The following is an 18,200-nucleotide window of genomic DNA, read 5'->3' as shown; positions in this document are numbered from 1 at the left end:
AAATCTTGTAAAGATTGTAAAGCTGCTTTGTGACAACATGTGTTGTGAAAAGCGCTATACAAATAAATTTGACTTTGACTTATAGCCTACTTCTTTAGCCACAGAAGCTAAAATTTGGGATGACCTGTTTCATCAGCTGGTGGACAGGGGCGTGTTGCCTTAGTGAGAGTGTACAGTGACGGGGAATGAGGGCGGTGTTGTGAAAATGTGTTTACCTGTGGTAGACATGGAGACTGACGGTAGAGTGAAACACATCAACATGAAACCTGATTTCAGTCAAAATACAGAATACACTGCATTCTCTTTCAGACAGGTTCAATGAGTTATAGAAATGGCCTTTGAAGTCTTAACAAAGGTAGTTTTGCCTGGATGTCTTCTAATTTTTAACACAATACTTTATATTATAAATATAATTTATTTAATATTTATATATAATATAAAAATACTTTATATTATAAATACACAGTTTATGATATGATGCAAAAAGCACAGTTAAACAAGAAACAGTTCACGTTGATTCAAGACTAAGGGCTATGATTTTGCTTCAGTATCAATATACAATTAGATTAAATCTGATACAATCTGATACATATCTGATACAAACCAAAAGAAAGGAGAGGTTTATAAATGCACCTCTTTATATGAACTCCAACTCTGGTTCTGTATTTTTAGTGCTGAGCACAGGTGATATCACCTGCAGTGCTAAAACTCTTCTAAAGCCACAGGAGCTGGTATGCAGTGATGCCTTGTTGAAGAAAACAAGTGGAGGTTTGTCTATGAATTTTGGCATTAGTTTTGCTCCTGCTTTTCCTTGGTTGAAATTGGTGCAAATTGTAAAAATGCCAGGACAAATATATCACAACAAACACCCAAAGTGTTAGAGCGCCCCCAAAGTTCTAGCTGATACCAGTATGGTCCACTAAGTGTCACTCTTGAGTAATACTGTTTTTTCCAACAGTATTGCACAGTATTCTTTTCAGTGTGACATGGCACATTCATTTACACGAAGATGCATTAACTTTCAGATGCTAACAGACTCACTTTGCATCTTGGCTGCTATGAGATCCGAAGTGAAACTCAACATAGACGTGACTTGCTGACACTGGATCCGTTAATGTGTTGACAAAAATCTTGTCACAATCTACACTGGTATAGATTAGTTTACCAGTTATATATAGTAAAAATTGCAGTGACGTACACAACCTTCCCAAACAAACAAGACGTTTGAAATAGAGATCCTTCGTGAGCTGTCCAAGCATAGTGCTTCATGTCCTGTTTCTCCAGTGTTTCCTTAATTATATCTTTTACTACACTACACTGCAGTAGGCCTACCACAGAGAGAGTGAGAGAGATGCGCTTCTTTTTATTTTCACAGCTTCACAATATATATATATATATATATATATATATATATATATATATATATATATATATATATATATATATATATATATATACACTACCGTTCAAAAGTTTGGGGTCACTTAGAAATGTTCTTATTTTTGAAAGAAAAGCAGTTTTTTTTTTCAATTTAGCTAACATTAAAGATTAAATGCATCAAAAATACACTCTATACATTATTAATGTGGTAAATGACTATTCTAGCTGTAAACATCTGGTTTTTAATGCAATATCTACATAGATGTATGGAGACCCATTTCCAACAACCATCACTCCAGTGTTCTAATGGTACATTGTGTTTGCTAACTCTGTAGGGAGGCTATTGGATATTTAGAAAACCCTTAAAAATCCTTGTGCAAGTAGGTTAGCACAGCTGAAAACAGTTTTGCTGATTAGAGAAGCTATAAAACTGACCTTCCTTTGAGCTAGTTGAGAATCTGGAGCATTACAATTTTTGGTTCGATTAAACTCACAAAATGGCCTTTCAATTGAAACTCGACATTCTATTCTTGTTCTGAGAAATGAAGTCTATTCCATGCGAGACATTGCCAAGAAACTGAAGATTTCCTACAATGGTGTGTACTACTCCCTTCAGAGGAGAGCACAGACAGGCTCTAACCAGAGTAGAAGGAGAAGTGGAAGGCCCCGCTGCACAACTGAGCAACTGGCAGCTTCATTAAATAGTATCCGCAAAACGCCAGTGTCAATGTCTACAGTGAAGAGGCGACTCCGGGATGCTGGCCTTCAAGGCAGAGTGGCAAAGAAAAAGCCATATCTGGCTAATAAAAGAAAAAGATTAATATGGGCAAAAGAACACAGACATTGGACAGAGGAAGATTGGAAAAAAGTGTTATGGACAGGTGAATCAAAGTTTGAGGTGTTTGGATCACACAGACGAACATTTGTGAGACGCAGAACAACTGAAAAGATGCTGGAAGAGTGCCTGACACCATCTGTCAAACATGGTGGAGGTAATGTGATGGTCTGGGGTTGCTTTGGTCCTGGTAAAGTGGGAGATTTGAACAAGGTAAAAGGGATTTTGAATAAGGAAGGCTATCACTCCATTTTGCAACACCATGCCGTACCCTGTGGACAGCGCTTGATTGGAGCCAATTTCATCCTGCAACAGGACAATGACCCAAAGCACACCTCCAAATTATGCACAAACTATTTAGAGAAGAAGCAGGCAGCTGGTGTTTTATCGGTAATGGAGTGGCCAGCGCAGGCACCAGATCTCAACCCCATTGAGCTGTTGTGGGAGCAGCTTGATCGTACGGTACGAATGGTACGAAAAAAGTGCACTTTTGAACGGTAGTGTGTGTGTGTGTGTGTGTGTGTGTGTGTGTGTGTGTGTATGTGTGTGTATCAGTGGGGAACCGTCAGGGTCCTCTACGCCCTCTCTGAGGGCCTAAAATATTCTTAAAACATTATATATATAATTATCCAATTTTATTTTATCTACTTACAGTTTTACAATCGACATCTAAACAATTACAAAAATATAAGCAAATAAAATATTCAACCGTGTCTATTCAATCTGTGTTGGAAGGTGAGGGGTTAAGTGGAAGCCTGTGAGCCTGTGTCTCCCCCTATCAGGACTGTGATGCCCGCTGTTCGTTTACAGAGGGCCAGGCAGTTATAATTCAGCGCAATACCAGTTTCAAATGACAATAAAATTGACCAATCATATCTTCCCTCTTAGTGGGCGGGCTTAACTGTATGATAATTTCCGCCCGCTGTGGCGACGCTAGCTGCCGTTAGCCTACCGCCGCTAGCTAGTTTCGATTCGGCCCTTTGACGTCCTCATTTACATATTCCGCCTGCGAGAACCACGGAGCTGTGAAACCTTATTTTGTTTGGAAACTTATTTTGCTTAACAAGTTATCTAGTACAAATGTTATTTGAATGCATTTCTAAAGCTATACTGTCATCTCGGTTTTTCCTTTATTCTTTAGTGCAGTTTATTAGGAGAGGAAAAAAAATTTGGGGGGGGGGGGGAGGGAGAGAGTGTGTAGCGGGCTCAGGTTTAATGGTGTGTATATATACAGGCCCGTTGACAGCCTTGCTGGGGCCCGAGACAAGAAAGTTTCATGTGCCCCCCCCCCCCCGCTTATATCATTTGAATTTCCGACAGCTGACTGGTCTATACTTGACGCGTCACGAGTGGCGCAAGGGTCCGCGCGGCGAAAATTACGTGCCCGTCGATTCGCAAGGTCCTGCACCTCTCGAATTTTGTAACTTCGCGCTCTGCGCTTCAGCGCAATGAACAAAGTCGTGTTTGCAGGGCTCGTACACCTCTATAAGGTGGAATTAAAGCACTTGTACGTCACTTTAAAGGTCCATTTCAATATTTCACAGAACGTTAAACTTAATTAAGTTAAATATTTATACATATACTCGAAATAGTTCGCTTTTTTAATCACATTATTTGTTTGTTGTTTATTTTCAAAACGCCCAATCTTAACGTCTTCACGTTCTCTCATGTTTCGTCCTGGAATTACAAGAGGCTCGTATTTGTTAACGTAATACAAGAGAACTATTCAGTCAAACAGCTTGTGAAACGAAGTAGTTACAGTTTCAAGTATTTTCAAGTACTTTAGCCTACTTTAGCACTTTTCAAACCTGAAACACAATGCAAAATTAAAATTCGTCAGGTAAATGTTTTTCCTTTCTTTTCTGGGCTCCAGATTTCTGTATTTACTTTAACTATCCACCACTGTATTTCCCGCTGTTGGGCGGGTACCAGCCGGATACGGTCGGTGCTGGATCAAACCATTTTTCAGTGGGAGGCGGGGGTGTATGCACTTAATGGAAAATATGCAGATAGGTAAAAAACATATATTTTTAGCCATTGAGCTTTTTTTGAGTACAGAATTTTATGTTAATGAAAGATTTCAAGATTATTTAAAATTATAGACTTTAAATAAAAAATAAATTGCTGGGCTCTTTGATGGGCCCCCCTGGCCATGGGGCCCGGGACAACAGACCCGCTGGTTGGCCGTTAACGGCGTTCGTTAATTTGATACTCTTATCGGGCGTTATCGCCGTTAGTCTATTCTTAAAGTTGGGTTGGGAACTGGGTCAAAATGGGTAAGCAAATTATGATGACTTTCAACTTGATAGTTTAGCTCGGCTGTATTCCTAACCAAATTGCACAGTAAACTTCGTGTGTTTATATGGATGCAGCCACGAAGTCGCCAGGTTTGCTTCATGGAAAATTCATTTTTAGGAGCGTAAAGTGTTACCGGAGGGGAGCTCGGAGCGGTCGTTTTCTGCATGGTCCCAGCGCTAGATTTGTCGCTATTTAAATATTTCTTTTTAACCGTTAAAATTGCAGAGGACCAAAACCGGCTTTTGAAAAAGTCCCCCCCAAATTACGTCCGTGAGGTTAAATGTACTAAATGTTGGCTTACATTTCAAATATCATGTTTAGCTGAATAAACATGTTATCAACCCCCTTTAATGTAGTACAATATGTAGGCTTACAAATTCATGTTTAAATCAATAAACTGTTGAACACGAGTAGCCTACATTTTATTGAGCATGTTTTTTTTCTTCAAGTATCAAAGTAGAACAGCTTCCTCAAGCAGTCATTGATGCATTTTGGAAACAGGAGATGAGCCCCTGGTCTAACGCACTCCCTGTATTAAGAAATCCCATCTCAAAAACTGACTTTTAGTAATTACTTGGGTAATATATATATTGTTACGACCACTGCTGGTCGCTGCGTTGCTGGTATCTGACGCTACAGGTCCAGCCGCGTGTCTCCTCCAACCATGTCACTCTCCCTCTTCCTGGTTGTTGTGGATTGGCTGTTCACCGCCCAAGACCCGAAGTCCCACCTTTAAAAGACCGACGAATTAGCAGGACGAGATCTTTCTCCACATAGGCTTTTGGTGTGTGATAGTAGCGTTCGATTGTTAAGTTGGTTTTCTGGTATTTGACTTTGTATTATTTCGTCCCTGAACTTGAGTCTGGATTTGCCCCTTTTGGTCTTGGTAGCTGGTATATATATTGTATGTGTTTATGTATATAATGTATGTGTATATATATGTAAATAGTGTATAAGTATAAATATCCTGCTTGTTAGTTCGGCCCAGACGGGAAGAAAGGACACGACGCTCTTTTGGTTATACTGTTCTCTTTGTTTTGTCATAGGTAGTTAGGGTAGGTTATTGTTATTTACTTTCGTTTCTTTAAATCGCATCAGGTTAGGTAGTTGATATTATTTTGGTTAGAGACGTTTTTGTTTGTTATTTTGAGCATTGTGTCGTGTCCTGGAGTTACATCCCTTGGCCATACTTTGAATAAATTCGTCATTTCATTCATATCTATCTCACTCCCTCTTTTCCATATCATACTCACTCTCTGTTAGGGCTATAGCCTAGAGTAGTCGTAACAATATATAAAATTATTCTTATGTAATATTATATATTAGATTATTACAATTAATTATTGTGGATTTATGTGGGCTTAACAGTAATAATAATAACAATAATAGTAATATATACATACATACATACATACACACACACAAATATAATTTTATATATACAAAATAGCAGAGTTGTCTGTTAAGGCTAGAATAATCCACCACCGGCGTGTAATATGAAGTAACGCTTTCTCGTCGAGTCCCGCTATTGGTATGAACAAGCGACTGTACGGTCTCTGGTATGAACGCGCCTCCCCGTCGGTGATGACGTCAAAGGGCTCTCCCGAAATGCCTTGCATTGCCAACGTAGCAACTCACTCGTCCTTACGTACGTGAAGTCACGGATCATGGCTGCTTAGGGCCAAAAAGTATTATATACTAAGACTGGCGTGAAACTAGATCCGTTTAGCACATAAGCAGTAAACACCAAATAATTGTAGTTACTGGTCTAGCGAGATTTTGATCAGACCACTTATCACTCTTGACGCTTATCAATCACAAGCTAGTAATATCTCAGAAAAGCGGTGAGCAGCGAGCTAAACGTCGGCATTCCCGGTCAGGTACGTGTATGCTAACACTACAGCTAGCCGATGGCTAACCTGTTTGGGGTTTTTGTATTCTTTGCACTTGGAACAACTTACGAGATCATTTTGGTTTAGCTACGCTAGTTGCTTAGTTCCTCGATGATCAGTCCTTTCTACCCGTCGTCTGTGTTGGGAAGGTCGGCTTGGCTGTTGTAGTACACCCCGCTCTTCTGGTTGTATTATACCGGTGATGTGGCTGGTTACCAGCTAGCTAACTGGGTTTGATGTTTGTCATGTTTAGATCTCTGGATCAGGAAACCGGAATTATTGTCTCTAATTAGATGATTGGATAGATAGCTATCGATTACCTACGTTTTGACGTTTTGTTTCAGTCAGTAGTCAAGCCCGGCATCAGCAGGATAAGCCACCTTCCTTTGGCTTCTAAGTCCTCCACAGGTTGATCGGAGAAACAGTCTTTTCTTTAAGACGTAAGTTAAACCGACGAGCTTTGTTCATTTTCTGTTATTGTGTAAATCCTCTGTCAATTATTAAATATAATTAATCGTTTTTTCTTTTTTTCGTTTATTTAAACAATGCTGTCAGTTTTTCGTCTTCACCAAAAGACGATGACTGCTTAGCTAGCTGTATTTGCGATTTGTATACAGTTACGAAGGGGTTTCAAAGAAACGTAAGAAATCATTGCTAAATATAGAAGTCAGAAAAAACGAAGTCAGTAGCTAGATCCTAATGTTGTCAGACTTTGAAATCGTGAAGGAAGTATGTAATTTGAAACTCAGGTTTACTAGTTGGCTGCTTTTGTGCTCATGGAACTTCTTTATGCTTTCAAACCAGAATTACCATTAGAAAGTGTGGCAAAATTAGGCAAAGTGCCATCTTTATTGAGAGTTAAGTACTCCGGTAATGTCGGTATCCCTTTTATCTCTTTTTATAATGAAACATTATTAGTGACATTGTATGCATTTAATAAATGTAATATGTAAATGTAAAAATTAGACACAGAAAAAATTTATATATTTATAAAGAGAACTATTAACTCTACTTTACAGACAAAATGGCCAGCCCTAGGACAAGACGTGTTCTGAAAGAAGTTCGGACCCATAATGGAAATAATGTGTGTATTAATTAGTTTGTTTCTATTAGAATTTCACACAGGTGCCAGGTGAGTACTACTGTCAAACCATGATTTCTGCCGTTTTAGGTTTGTTTTGAATGTGGTGCATTCAATCCCCAATGGGTGAGTGTGACCTATGGGATATGGATTTGTCTGGAATGCTCTGGAAAACATAGGGGCCTTGGGGTCCACCTAAGGTAAGTTTATTTACTGCACACTTACCACTTTGTGTCTTAGCCAGCATAGTACACAAGGCTCTATGAAAGAACAAAGAACTATGTTTTCAGACAAAAGTCCTTCATCAGCCATGCAAGTTCTTCAGTGCTTTATATACATGTGTGTTTGTGGGATGTTTGTATATTTATATTTTTCATTTTTACAGTTTGAGCCTTTCTTACACCCACCCAATTTCTTTTATAGCTTTGTGAGGTCTGTTTCAATGGACAAATGGAAGGATATAGAACTAGATAAGATGAAGGTTGGGGGAAATGAGAAATTTCAGTTATTTTTGGAGCTCCAGGATGACTATGATTCCAACTGGACCTTACAAGAAAAATACAACAGCAGGGCTGCTGCTCTTTTTAGGGACAAGGTAGGTACTTGTGTAAATGTACTCGGACACACAAAACCTCCTCGTATGTAAAAGATTTCTAAGCATTATGCGACATTTAGGTGTGGATTCTGTGCTTAGGTTGCTACTCTAGCAGAGGGGAAAGAATGGTCTATTGAAAACTCGCCTGCTAAAGACTGGGCTCCTCCTCAGCCAAAGACTGGACTCTCTACTGCTCATCGGCAAGTCAATCATTACATTTATAGTTTACCCAGTGTAGTGTCTCAGCACTGATTTTATGCTACAGCACATGTAAATGAAATGTATCTCATTGTAATGCACTAACATTATCTACATAAACTATTTAAGAAATGAAATCTAAGTTTACTAGGTACTTTGGCCTTTTATGAAGTACTATAGTTTCACACTTGTGGGTTTCTGCATATGTTTTTTACTATGATTAGTCTAAGATGTTGAAATATTAAAGTGTGCATCAAAGCTGCATACATTTCAGAGCTGCATACATCTTATATATACATTTACCATCATGTGGAAAAATGTTGTTGCAGAAGCACAGCTGGTCTGGGACAGAATTCTTCACACTCTGACACTGTGTTTGAAGACTGGCTCAGTGACGATGTCAACTCTTACCAAAGGTGCGTTTGATAATTTGTATTCATGGTATCTATAGGATCCTTCAACATGCACATAAGCAGATCAAGTTGCATTATGTGTCACAGTCTACAGCTCTGGAAAAAAAATAGACCACTGCAAAATTCAGTATCTCTGTTTTTATTTTTTACTATAACCTACACACATTTTTGTCTATTTCCAAATAATAAACTATTTAGGGATAGACCCAAATATTATTATATTTGGATATTCATTCATTCATTCGATAGGTAGTGATATTTTTCTTGGGGGGGGGTGGTTTTGGCTTGGCCATCAAATGTTTCTCCTCTAAAACTAAAGGTAGCAGAGAAGCAGTCATGACTCATTTGACCAAGTCATATACCAAGCCGGTGAAGAGTACTAAAATTCTATCAGTACATTTAGCTAGTGAGCTAAAGTGGTAGCTCGGTGGTCATCTAAATATACAAATAAGGTTCATGTTCACGAATACAAAGTTGTTACTTTTCTATAAGAGCACTAACTCAGCTGATACCACTTGCTGTTGTTCTTAAATTGTATGTCTGTCTATGGTTATATGTGCGTCTATTATTTATTTTCTTTGTATTAAGAGGAGGGTACAGACCTAGCAGATACTGTATTGCAACTTTTTTTTAGTAATTAAGTATGTTTTATTAATATTAGTGCTAAAGCACACTGTTAATAAACCTGTTATGGCAAATATAATTTGGTGGACATTGAAACATTCAATGTCTTAATCTCAAATATACTGTTGATTATTGTCAAATGTCCGGGGCCCAAAAATTGTATTTAGGATAGTCATAAAAATATAGTGTTCGGTCAAGCTGAAAATTGAAGGTTGACGAGTTTACCTACTTAGGGCCGAGGGTACAGAGTAATGGAGGAAGTGAAAGAGAGGTAAAGAAGTGAGTGCAGGTAGGGTGGTGTGGATGTCATAAAGTGTCTGGGGTGATCTGTGATAGAAGGGTGTCGGCTAGAATGAAAGGAAAGATTTATAGGACAGTAGTGAGACCTGCTATGTTGTATGGACTGGAGACGGTGGGACTGACAAAGAGACAGGTGAGGGAGATGGAGGTGTCTGAGATGAAGATGTTGAGATTCTCATTTGGAGTGACGAGGAAGGATAAGATCAGAAATGAGTTAATTAGAGGATCAGCACATGTAGCATGTTTTGGAGATAAAGTTAGAGAAGCAAGATTGAGATGGTTTGGACATGTACAGAGGAGGGAGGAGAGGTATATTGGTAGGAGGGTCTTGAGGATGGAACTTCCAGGCAAGAGGAGGAAAGGTAGACCTAAGAGGAGGTTTATGTATGCAGTGGTAGAGGATATGAGAGTGGTTGGTGTGTCAGTGGAGGACACTCGGGACAGGGCCAGATGGAGGAGTTTGATCCGCTGTGGCGACCCCTAAATGGGAATTGCCGAAAGAAGAAGAAGAAGGTCAAGCTGAAAATTCGTCAGAGATGACTAGGTCAATTCAGGCATCTATGGCCTCCAATCCTTTTGGCCTTTTGCAAAGAGTGGCTCTTGTTTGCTTCTCATTTATGAGGGCCTTTTTTTGTCGCTTTGCACGATTTCAGCCCTGCACCTAGGAGCCCGTTTTGACCATACATTCTTGTATGGTTTACCCCAACTGCCATTTCCTATTCTTTTTGTGGGTCACTTGATGCCGTTCTTTAATTGGTGAGTGACGTTCGAGTGAGTTGGCAGTCATCCCAGACAGTGGAGAGTCATTTTCACCCTCTGCCAGTCTGTAGTTTTGTTATCGCCAAGGTCTGCCGTTTGACAACTTTCTTAAGAATTGCTGAACTGAAAATAAGAATGAAAGCTCCCTGTTACTCACTATCCAAGAGTGTAAAGCCAGGATTGAACCCTACTTTTCCTCACTCAATACGTTTCTGTTACACTCTTTTGGAATACTCAATAGAAAAAAAAAATCTGCATTTTAGGTGTTAGGTTTTTGCCATTATATTTGGCCTAATGTAGGAGGATGGTGATGACCGTTGTGGTGTTTTATATACTTTTCTTTTATAAATAAGATTTAATTAAGGTGATAACCTAATCTGTACCTTAGTTGTAGGTCTACCTGTTTTGGAATTCAACAGACTGGAATGGCATGGCTGCCATGTAGTGATGATTTAATAAAAAAAATTGAAGTGGTCTTTAACATTTTGACCACAGCTGTATATTAGGTGGACTTATTCTATAGGCTGCCAGTCTTATCATCAGTTGTACTGTGAGGCTAAATCATATTAACTTTGTTTGTCTGTGATTCCAGTAGCATTAATTATTTGTTTGTGTTTCTTGTTTTTCTGTTTACAAAAGTATAAATACATGTCCTTTGGGTCACTGTATCCATCATGGAAGAGGCCAATAATGACAGACACACAGAGTACAACAAATAATAGTGCCAGCAGTAGTAAATTGAAACTTGGACTTAACAGTCTGGCAGAATCTGCAGTGGAATGACAGCTATAGAGCAGGTGTACCTAATGAAGTGATGACTCAAAGGATCTGCTAGAGTGTTATGATGAAATTTAGTCCCTATCTCATAGTAATTGAATTGATCTACTCCTGCAGTGGAAGTAGCCAAGGAAATCGATATGTGGGATTTGGTAACACACCTAATGTTCCAAAGAAGGATGAAGATTTCATTAACAATGCAATGTCCTCCATTTACTCGGTATGATTTCACCCCATTTTTTAAAAATAAAAAAAGCTTCTTGAAAACTTCACTATGGTTGATTCATCCCTACTGTTCTTTATAGATTGATATTTTTTGGTTTTCAAATAGGGCTGGAACAGCTTCACCGTTGGAGCAAGTAAGTTTGCAGCTGTCGCAAAAGACAATGTAAGTACAATGTATGTACTTTCGTCATTGTTCTTGACTTGCCATTAGTGGTTGGCCTGCTTGGGTTTTCAAGAGCTGATATTGATTTTAGAGTGTAGTATATCCGATGACCCATAAGCATAAATGTTAATGCATTTGAAATTTGATTGAACTGTTTTGCATAAATTATGTATTAACATTTCAGTTAAAATGAAAATCAAAACATACATTTTTTACTTTTCTGAAACAGACAACAAAACTTGCCAGCCAGGCGTCTTTGAAGGTGAGTTCCACCACCTCAGTGCTGAAATGCACCCCTGTTTATTGTTGAAATTAAAAGGCTTGTAAATATTAACTCATATGATTTTCTGTTTAATGGCATAAGCAATTCAAGATCAAGCATATCAGTTTTCCTCGATGCCTATCTAAAGTGTTTATCCTATATGCTATGATCTTGAGCATATTAAGGCTTGAAAGAAAAACTTGGAACTCAAGTTTGTTTTAAATGTCCATCAAAAATTCTAATACCTGATGATTGTGTAGTGAGAACATTGTTGCATACTTTACTTCCAACTGCTTACTCTGGATAAAAGTTAAGGGGCTATAAGCCACCCCCTGAGCCGGTAAAACCATGCATGACTCGCTCGCTTTGTAATATTGTCTGTCTTGTGTTGTTGTAGCTGTTGCATTTGCATTTACTTGTATTGATGATTGTGTAATATTCATTATTTCACAGAGCTTGTTGATTCATTTTGTTTATTTTAGTGTATCCCTGAATGTGAATGATGGTCAGGGTAAAATATAATGGAATTCTAGGACTGCAGACTGAATGTCCGAACCTTTTTGTGTTTTGACGAAATCTCTGAACAGCCATATCTTATTATTCTGAGTGGTCCATTGATAAAGGCTGATGATTCTCACTTTTTTTTTCATTGAACTTCAAGTTTTAATTAATTCACTCACATTTTAAAAATAGGCTGCATCCCATAAGATTTTAGGTAACATTGCTAGCTGGTGGGAGTTATACTGCTAATTAAGACCATATTAAACGTGTAAACATATAAGAAGTTTGATATTGTTTTGTTTAAAAACTGCGTATTGTGGAAAAAAAGCATTCACACTCCAACAAAAGTACCAATTTGGTACCAGTACCAAATCCCTAGTAGTGGTGATTTTTCTAAATGTGACAATTGAGTGTGATTAAAATAATAAAAATAAAACATTGAAAACAAGCAGCAGATTGCAGATAAAATAGGTGAAATCTCAGGTAGAAATCACTTTATTTTAAGATAAAGTGAATTGATGCAGGATACCTATGCAGTGATGAGTAACTTTTATTTAGCAAATGTGTGCTCATTTAGTTATTGCCCATAGTTAGACAAAGTGGGCAGAAAATGGTTTAAATAAAAAAGCAAAACCACGTAAATTAGAAAACAGTGATAAGTATACAATGTATACATACACAAGTAGATTGTACATACACAGTGAAGTGTGCAGATATACAAAACACGAGACAAGGGTGCAGACAGAAAAACTCAAATAAAGCCACATGGTGGGTAATGCCATGCCAACTCTGGCACTAAAGTGGAAATTGCACCAAAGTCTGGATTTGAAAAGCCAGACGTGGGATAAGGTAACAAATTTATAGTGCTGCTACAGACATTTTTACCATACCTTACATATTACAGCACATAGGCTATGACGCAAACACAAATACAAGCTGGCCTCCCACCCAAATGGTGTAGTTGTAGTACATTTCACACACCAGGAAAAATGACTGAGACTGAGTATTTTTTGTATTCTAATGATCTTTTAGTCTGTTATGGGTATTTAAATTTTTTAAGTATCTATAGATTATGCTTGTCATTATTTTTCCACATCTATTCTAAAAAAAATCATTCTAATAGGTAAAAATACATTTTGAATTGTCCTTTTCAGTTTTCTTTTATGTAAGGATAAAAAAACAATTAAATCGTAATTGAGAATCCTCAATGAGTCGCAAAAAATTGATATGTAAATTTTAATCCCCCCCCCCCCCCCCCCTGTTGCTCAACCCTAATACCAAGTACTGATACTAGTTTTGATATACTGTATCTTGGTTTCAGCCACCCAGCCCTAATGAATGCACTGTTTGGTGTAAGCACCCACCACCACCTCCCCACCCCATTTAAGGTGCTAGTGTTTTTCAACCTAATTCTCTACCACGTCTGCAGCACATAGGTAGCTATTTGGACAATATTTTGTATGTTTCTATGCTTAGCTAAGAGTGAGAAACCACGATCACTCAAAAACGTAAAATGGAAGCCTAAAGGGAGCTGTTGACAACTATATAGCTGCCCTTCTTTGAGTATATCACATAGATTTTCTGCTCTTTTTATGGAAGTCCAGAGAACTTTTTATGGACGTCCAGGGAATTTTTGCCCATATGCTACAGATGCAGTAGATCAAGAAAAGTTACAGTAATCAGCCAAAAACTAAAGTCAAGAAAATATGATAACATCTTATTGTATGTGGTAGGAGATGATGAGGGAGCATCTTCTTTGCTTCACTTTGTCTGAAACATCTGGCAATATGAGACACAACAATAGACATTATACCCCAATTACATGAATCCATTTTGCCCTGTTATTGTTCTAGCAAAGTGATAACAAATAGTTTTTTTTTATTATTTATTTTACCATTTATATTTTCCCCAATTATATCAAATTTTTCCTCAACTACTGCAGTAGATGGAGATTAGGTTGAAAAAGGCTGAAATATTTATTTAAACAGTCTCATTAGCACGGCTTTGTACCTTATTAATATTGTGATTGATGGCTTTGAGCTCTAATGATTTGACAAGGAATTACCTATCAGAATGTGCATTAAGGGCTTTGGGTATATATATTTATGCCCTTTATGTTTGTAATCAAAGTTTATACTCTGTTGAACACAGGTAAAGATTTTTGTTTTGGTGTATCCATTCATACCACAATTGCTAAATGACTCGTTGTCTCCTGTCTTTGGTGTGCACAAAGAAATTGAGTACATATTGTCAAATCTCCTTGATTAAATTTTTCATTTTATGTCTGTTCATATTATCTTCATACATATTCTTCCTTTTCTACTCTCAACTAGGCTGCTGAGTTAGGCCAAACATTAAATGAAAATGTAGTCAAACCAACTCAAGAAAAGGTAACTAATGTTTGCAGTCAGTGCTTCTTTGGTGGTGGGTTGTACATCAACCTAGGCAACCTAATGCTTGTTGGCCAGAAGGATGTTTTGTTTAGAGTTTATTTTTACTTTAGAGTCTTGCATTTACATAAGAGCAGAAAAGGAAATGTAGAGATAATGTAATTGTTTAAACAAACTTTACCATTAAAATGGTGTATGAAACAATACACACAAACAGTTACAAAACATTATTCATATATTTTAGTACTGCTTTGGTGAACTTGATCAGAAGTAATTGCAAATTTTTTGACTAAAGATATGTGGAAATGTAATCAAATGTTGTAATGTTTATCAGACTACAAAATAGCTTTTTATTATGAGGTTGCTTTTTTTGAACAGTAGGTGTGTAATGGTTTGGTTCTTGCTTTGGTTTTGAGCCATAGTTTGGTGTCAGAGCTCCTTTTTCTTTAATGCAGAGTCGCACTAGTCTTTGTAATGTATTTTAAACCAGTAACCAGTTTTGAGGGTTTCAGAATGGGTCAGGATAGCAGAAATGTTCCAATGGTGATTGAATATGGTCTAGACTTTAGTTACTAAAGTAGTATTTTTCTATTAAATTGTGATTTTATTTTATTACATAGGTAAAAGGTTATGACTTTTTGGAATTTATAAATGGAAAATAGAAATGCTACCATGGTGATAGTAACTACTGTATGGCCAGGTAGTGGAGCAGTCTGTACTATTTCTCTGAAATAATAGTATTCTAAATGTGTGATTTTGAAATAAGCTATTATTATTAGTCATTAGTCACTCATATTAGTCATAAGTTATTAGTTATTTTCAGCCAAGCGCAATATAAACATATGTTCCTCAGTGTATTGTCCTCTGTTATTTTTAAAATGGCTTTTGAGATTTTAAACTGAGATTTCTTTAGATTTGTAAAACTCAAGAGTGCAGCTTTATTTATAGTTTGAAGAATAAACTGTTTGACTGAACTGTTAGATTTTCTATGTATAAAGTCATGTGAGAGTGCACCGATGAACTCTTTCTCACTAGGTAAAACAAAAACACTTCACATATATATTGTATAGAAATTGTGGAGTCCAGATTCAAGGTTGTGATCCAAAACCTTTACAAGCTTACTGAACATGTATAACTTGTCTGCATATTCTGTTGTCCAGACTACTGCTGAAATTCAGTATTAACATTGATTTGACTTATTTAGGTAAAAGATGGAAAGTTATTTGATGAAATGGCAGTGGGCATCACAGGGTTTGCCTCTAAGGTATGACATAAGCTGTCACCGCACTAACCCACTGCTGACTTCCTCTGAGACACAAGGTTTACAGGTAGTAGCAAATCAGAAGATACAGGCCTAACTCTGCTTGCAAAGTGACGTGCAAAGTAAACAGTTATTTATTGCCTAGGTGTTCTCTCAGAGGAGGAGGTTTTGGGTATACAGTAATTCATCTGAAAGTTAATTTGCATTTTTTGTCCATTTCTTTGTGCTGCTATTGTTATTATAATGGTGAGTATATCATGTATATAATATAGGTTAGTGGTAGTTTGAATAACAATTTTGAGAATGTTTTCTCAGATTGATCTAAACAGCACTGATGCATTTGCATTTTTAATTGTACATTTTGATGTGTGAGATTTACATACAGTCATAATCTCTAATTGCTTTGCCATCTATCTTAGGAGCTTATGCAGTATGCTGTATTTCTATGACTTTATTTAATCACAAATGTACTGAAATATTTTGCTGTGTCTAGCTGCAGGATGCTGGAACAAAAGGCTGGAAGGACATGAGCTCATTCTTTTCTGGCAAACCAGGGGACCCTGCTGATGGGTAACTTAACACACATTGTTCACAAGGACTGGACTACACAAGATTATGAATATTAAAGACCTTTAGTCTTTAGTAATGTCATGATTCAAATGAAAAAAGTTAATGTTTTGATGCATGCCACTAGGTCTGTAGGTGGTGAAGGCTATCAGAACATGGATTCTTCTACTGGTTATCAAGAGAGTGACGGAGCCGGTCAGAACTTCTGGGACACCTTTGGCAGTAAACCCAAGTCCCCCAGTAGTGACAGCTGGACCATTGCTGACAACTCTGCTGAAAAGAAGAGCTCAGACAGCTGGGATAACTGGGGATCTGAGGCCCAGTCCAATAACAAACATAGCACTGGAGATAGCTGGGAAGCCTGGGACAACAACTGGGAAAGTGCTGGAGAGAAGAAACCAAAGAAAAGCCCTACTAAACCTGAGGAGGATTTGTGGGATAATGCTGACTGGTAGAAGGCCCCCTTTTCAAATTGACTTGCAATGGACTATTTGTGGTCATTCTCTCATCACTTTGGAGGTTGGATGTAGTCTATGTGTTGTTATCAGATGTGTTTTGGAGTAACCTGTTTGGTTTGAAATATATTCCAGAAATTCTAATGATGTGAATGCCTTCTCCATAGATATTATTCATCATTGTCTTTGCTGAGTTCAGGTTGAGATTGGAATTGAATTTCTGAACTGATTCTGGGTCAGTTTCTGCACGGTAGTAATTTAGACTCTGTATTTGCTGTGCAACACACTGTATTGATTGGAATGTCTCTAGGGTTATATTTTGACACATCATGTTGATGCAACCTTTGATGAGGACCTATGTGTTTTTCAGTTGCATTCCATTATTATATCCCTGCACTTATGTTCTGTTTTCCATAGAGGAGACACTTTTTTGTTATGTTTTTGCAAGAAAAAAAACAAGCCTTTTTCCTCATTACTTTAGCCTACTTTGATATTCTGTGAAAGAAGTCATTAAGCAGTAATTTAATGTATTGTATTTTAAATGGGGAGAATTAGGTTATGATTTTGTCTCATACAATTGCATTTACAATTACATTTACAATTACATTTAATAAATGAATAGCTTCAAATGAACTCAACAAAATAGTGAGATATTTTGAGGATGTTTTTTCTAAAGTTCTTAGACGATCTTGCTAAATTGATTCTAAAACTAAATTATAATTAGTTTAAGAATTTCAGTGAAAACGTTCTAAAAGCTGTCAATTATACACATCATGGTGTCTCATCCGTATTCTGGAATTCTTTTCTACAGATTTTAGTGTTGGTAAATCTTTTTAAGTTTTATTAAATAAAAACCAAATTCCCCAAGAAGTATTCTTGTAAACTAGGTCTTTACTTTGTTTCAGATCACAACCCCAGCATTCTTGAGTTTATGCTCGAGCACAGAACATCCACAGTGTTTTTTTTTGTTTTGGGGGGGACACATGCACAAAGCTCTTTCTCCTCATGGGGCACTGAATTCAGTGCAAATTTGCTCACTGAACTGCTCTTTGCCCAATCCCGAGTGCTTTTTCTGTGGTGCTGAATGTCTGAGGCAGTACTCTTTACTAATCAAAACTCTCTTACTGTTTGCAAATGATTATAGGACTGTATCAATGTTGAGATGTTTGTGCTTTATTTTCCTTCTCAGAAGCAATATTCTTCTGAAATGTGATGCATCTGTAC

The 18,200-nt window shown here is 37.4% G+C and overlaps 1 protein-coding gene across 9 annotated transcripts; it reads left to right on the top strand.

The window, feature by feature from the left end:
• The first annotated feature begins 6,120 nt into the window (after positions 1 to 6,120).
• arfgap1 (ADP-ribosylation factor GTPase activating protein 1) lies at positions 6,121 to 17,846 on the top strand. Of its 9 annotated transcripts, none has more exons than XM_076982825.1 (15): positions 6,121 to 6,393; positions 6,754 to 6,845; positions 7,425 to 7,489; positions 7,577 to 7,686; positions 7,910 to 8,081; positions 8,181 to 8,281; positions 8,609 to 8,695; positions 11,270 to 11,372; positions 11,484 to 11,540; positions 11,770 to 11,802; positions 12,113 to 12,142; positions 14,637 to 14,693; positions 15,898 to 15,957; positions 16,448 to 16,524; positions 16,649 to 17,846. In XM_076982825.1, the coding sequence occupies exons 3-15, from the start codon at positions 7,430 to 7,432 to the stop codon at positions 16,974 to 16,976; spliced, it is 1,275 nt and encodes a 424-aa protein (XP_076838940.1). In that variant the 5' UTR covers positions 6,121 to 6,393; positions 6,754 to 6,845; positions 7,425 to 7,429; the 3' UTR covers positions 16,977 to 17,846. The 9 variants fall into 9 exon arrangements, with proteins under 9 accessions (XP_076838940.1, XP_076838860.1, XP_076839008.1 ...); XM_076982745.1 differs by having other exon boundaries at positions 6,750 to 6,845; XM_076982893.1 differs by lacking the exon at positions 6,754 to 6,845.
• Positions 17,847 to 18,200: the final 354 nt, after the last annotated feature.

This window comes from Brachyhypopomus gauderio, chromosome 1 (assembly GCF_052324685.1).
Source record: "Brachyhypopomus gauderio isolate BG-103 chromosome 1, BGAUD_0.2, whole genome shotgun sequence".
NCBI lineage: Eukaryota > Metazoa > Chordata > Actinopteri > Gymnotiformes > Hypopomidae > Brachyhypopomus > Brachyhypopomus gauderio.
This window is presented reverse-complemented; position numbering and strand designations above follow the sequence as displayed.

Excerpts from the sequence above, each read along its gene's own strand:
- arfgap1 (XM_076982893.1), top strand. The coding sequence starts at position 7,430 with ATGGCCAGCCCTAGGACAAGACGTGTTCTGAAAGAAGTTCGGACCCAT. Across the intron at positions 11,373-11,483 it reads CAATGTCCTCCATTTACTCG|GGCTGGAACAGCTTCACCGT; the intron begins GTATGATTTCAC and ends GTTTTCAAATAG. Across the intron at positions 16,525-16,648 it reads CCAGGGGACCCTGCTGATGG|GTCTGTAGGTGGTGAAGGCT; the intron begins GTAACTTAACAC and ends GCATGCCACTAG.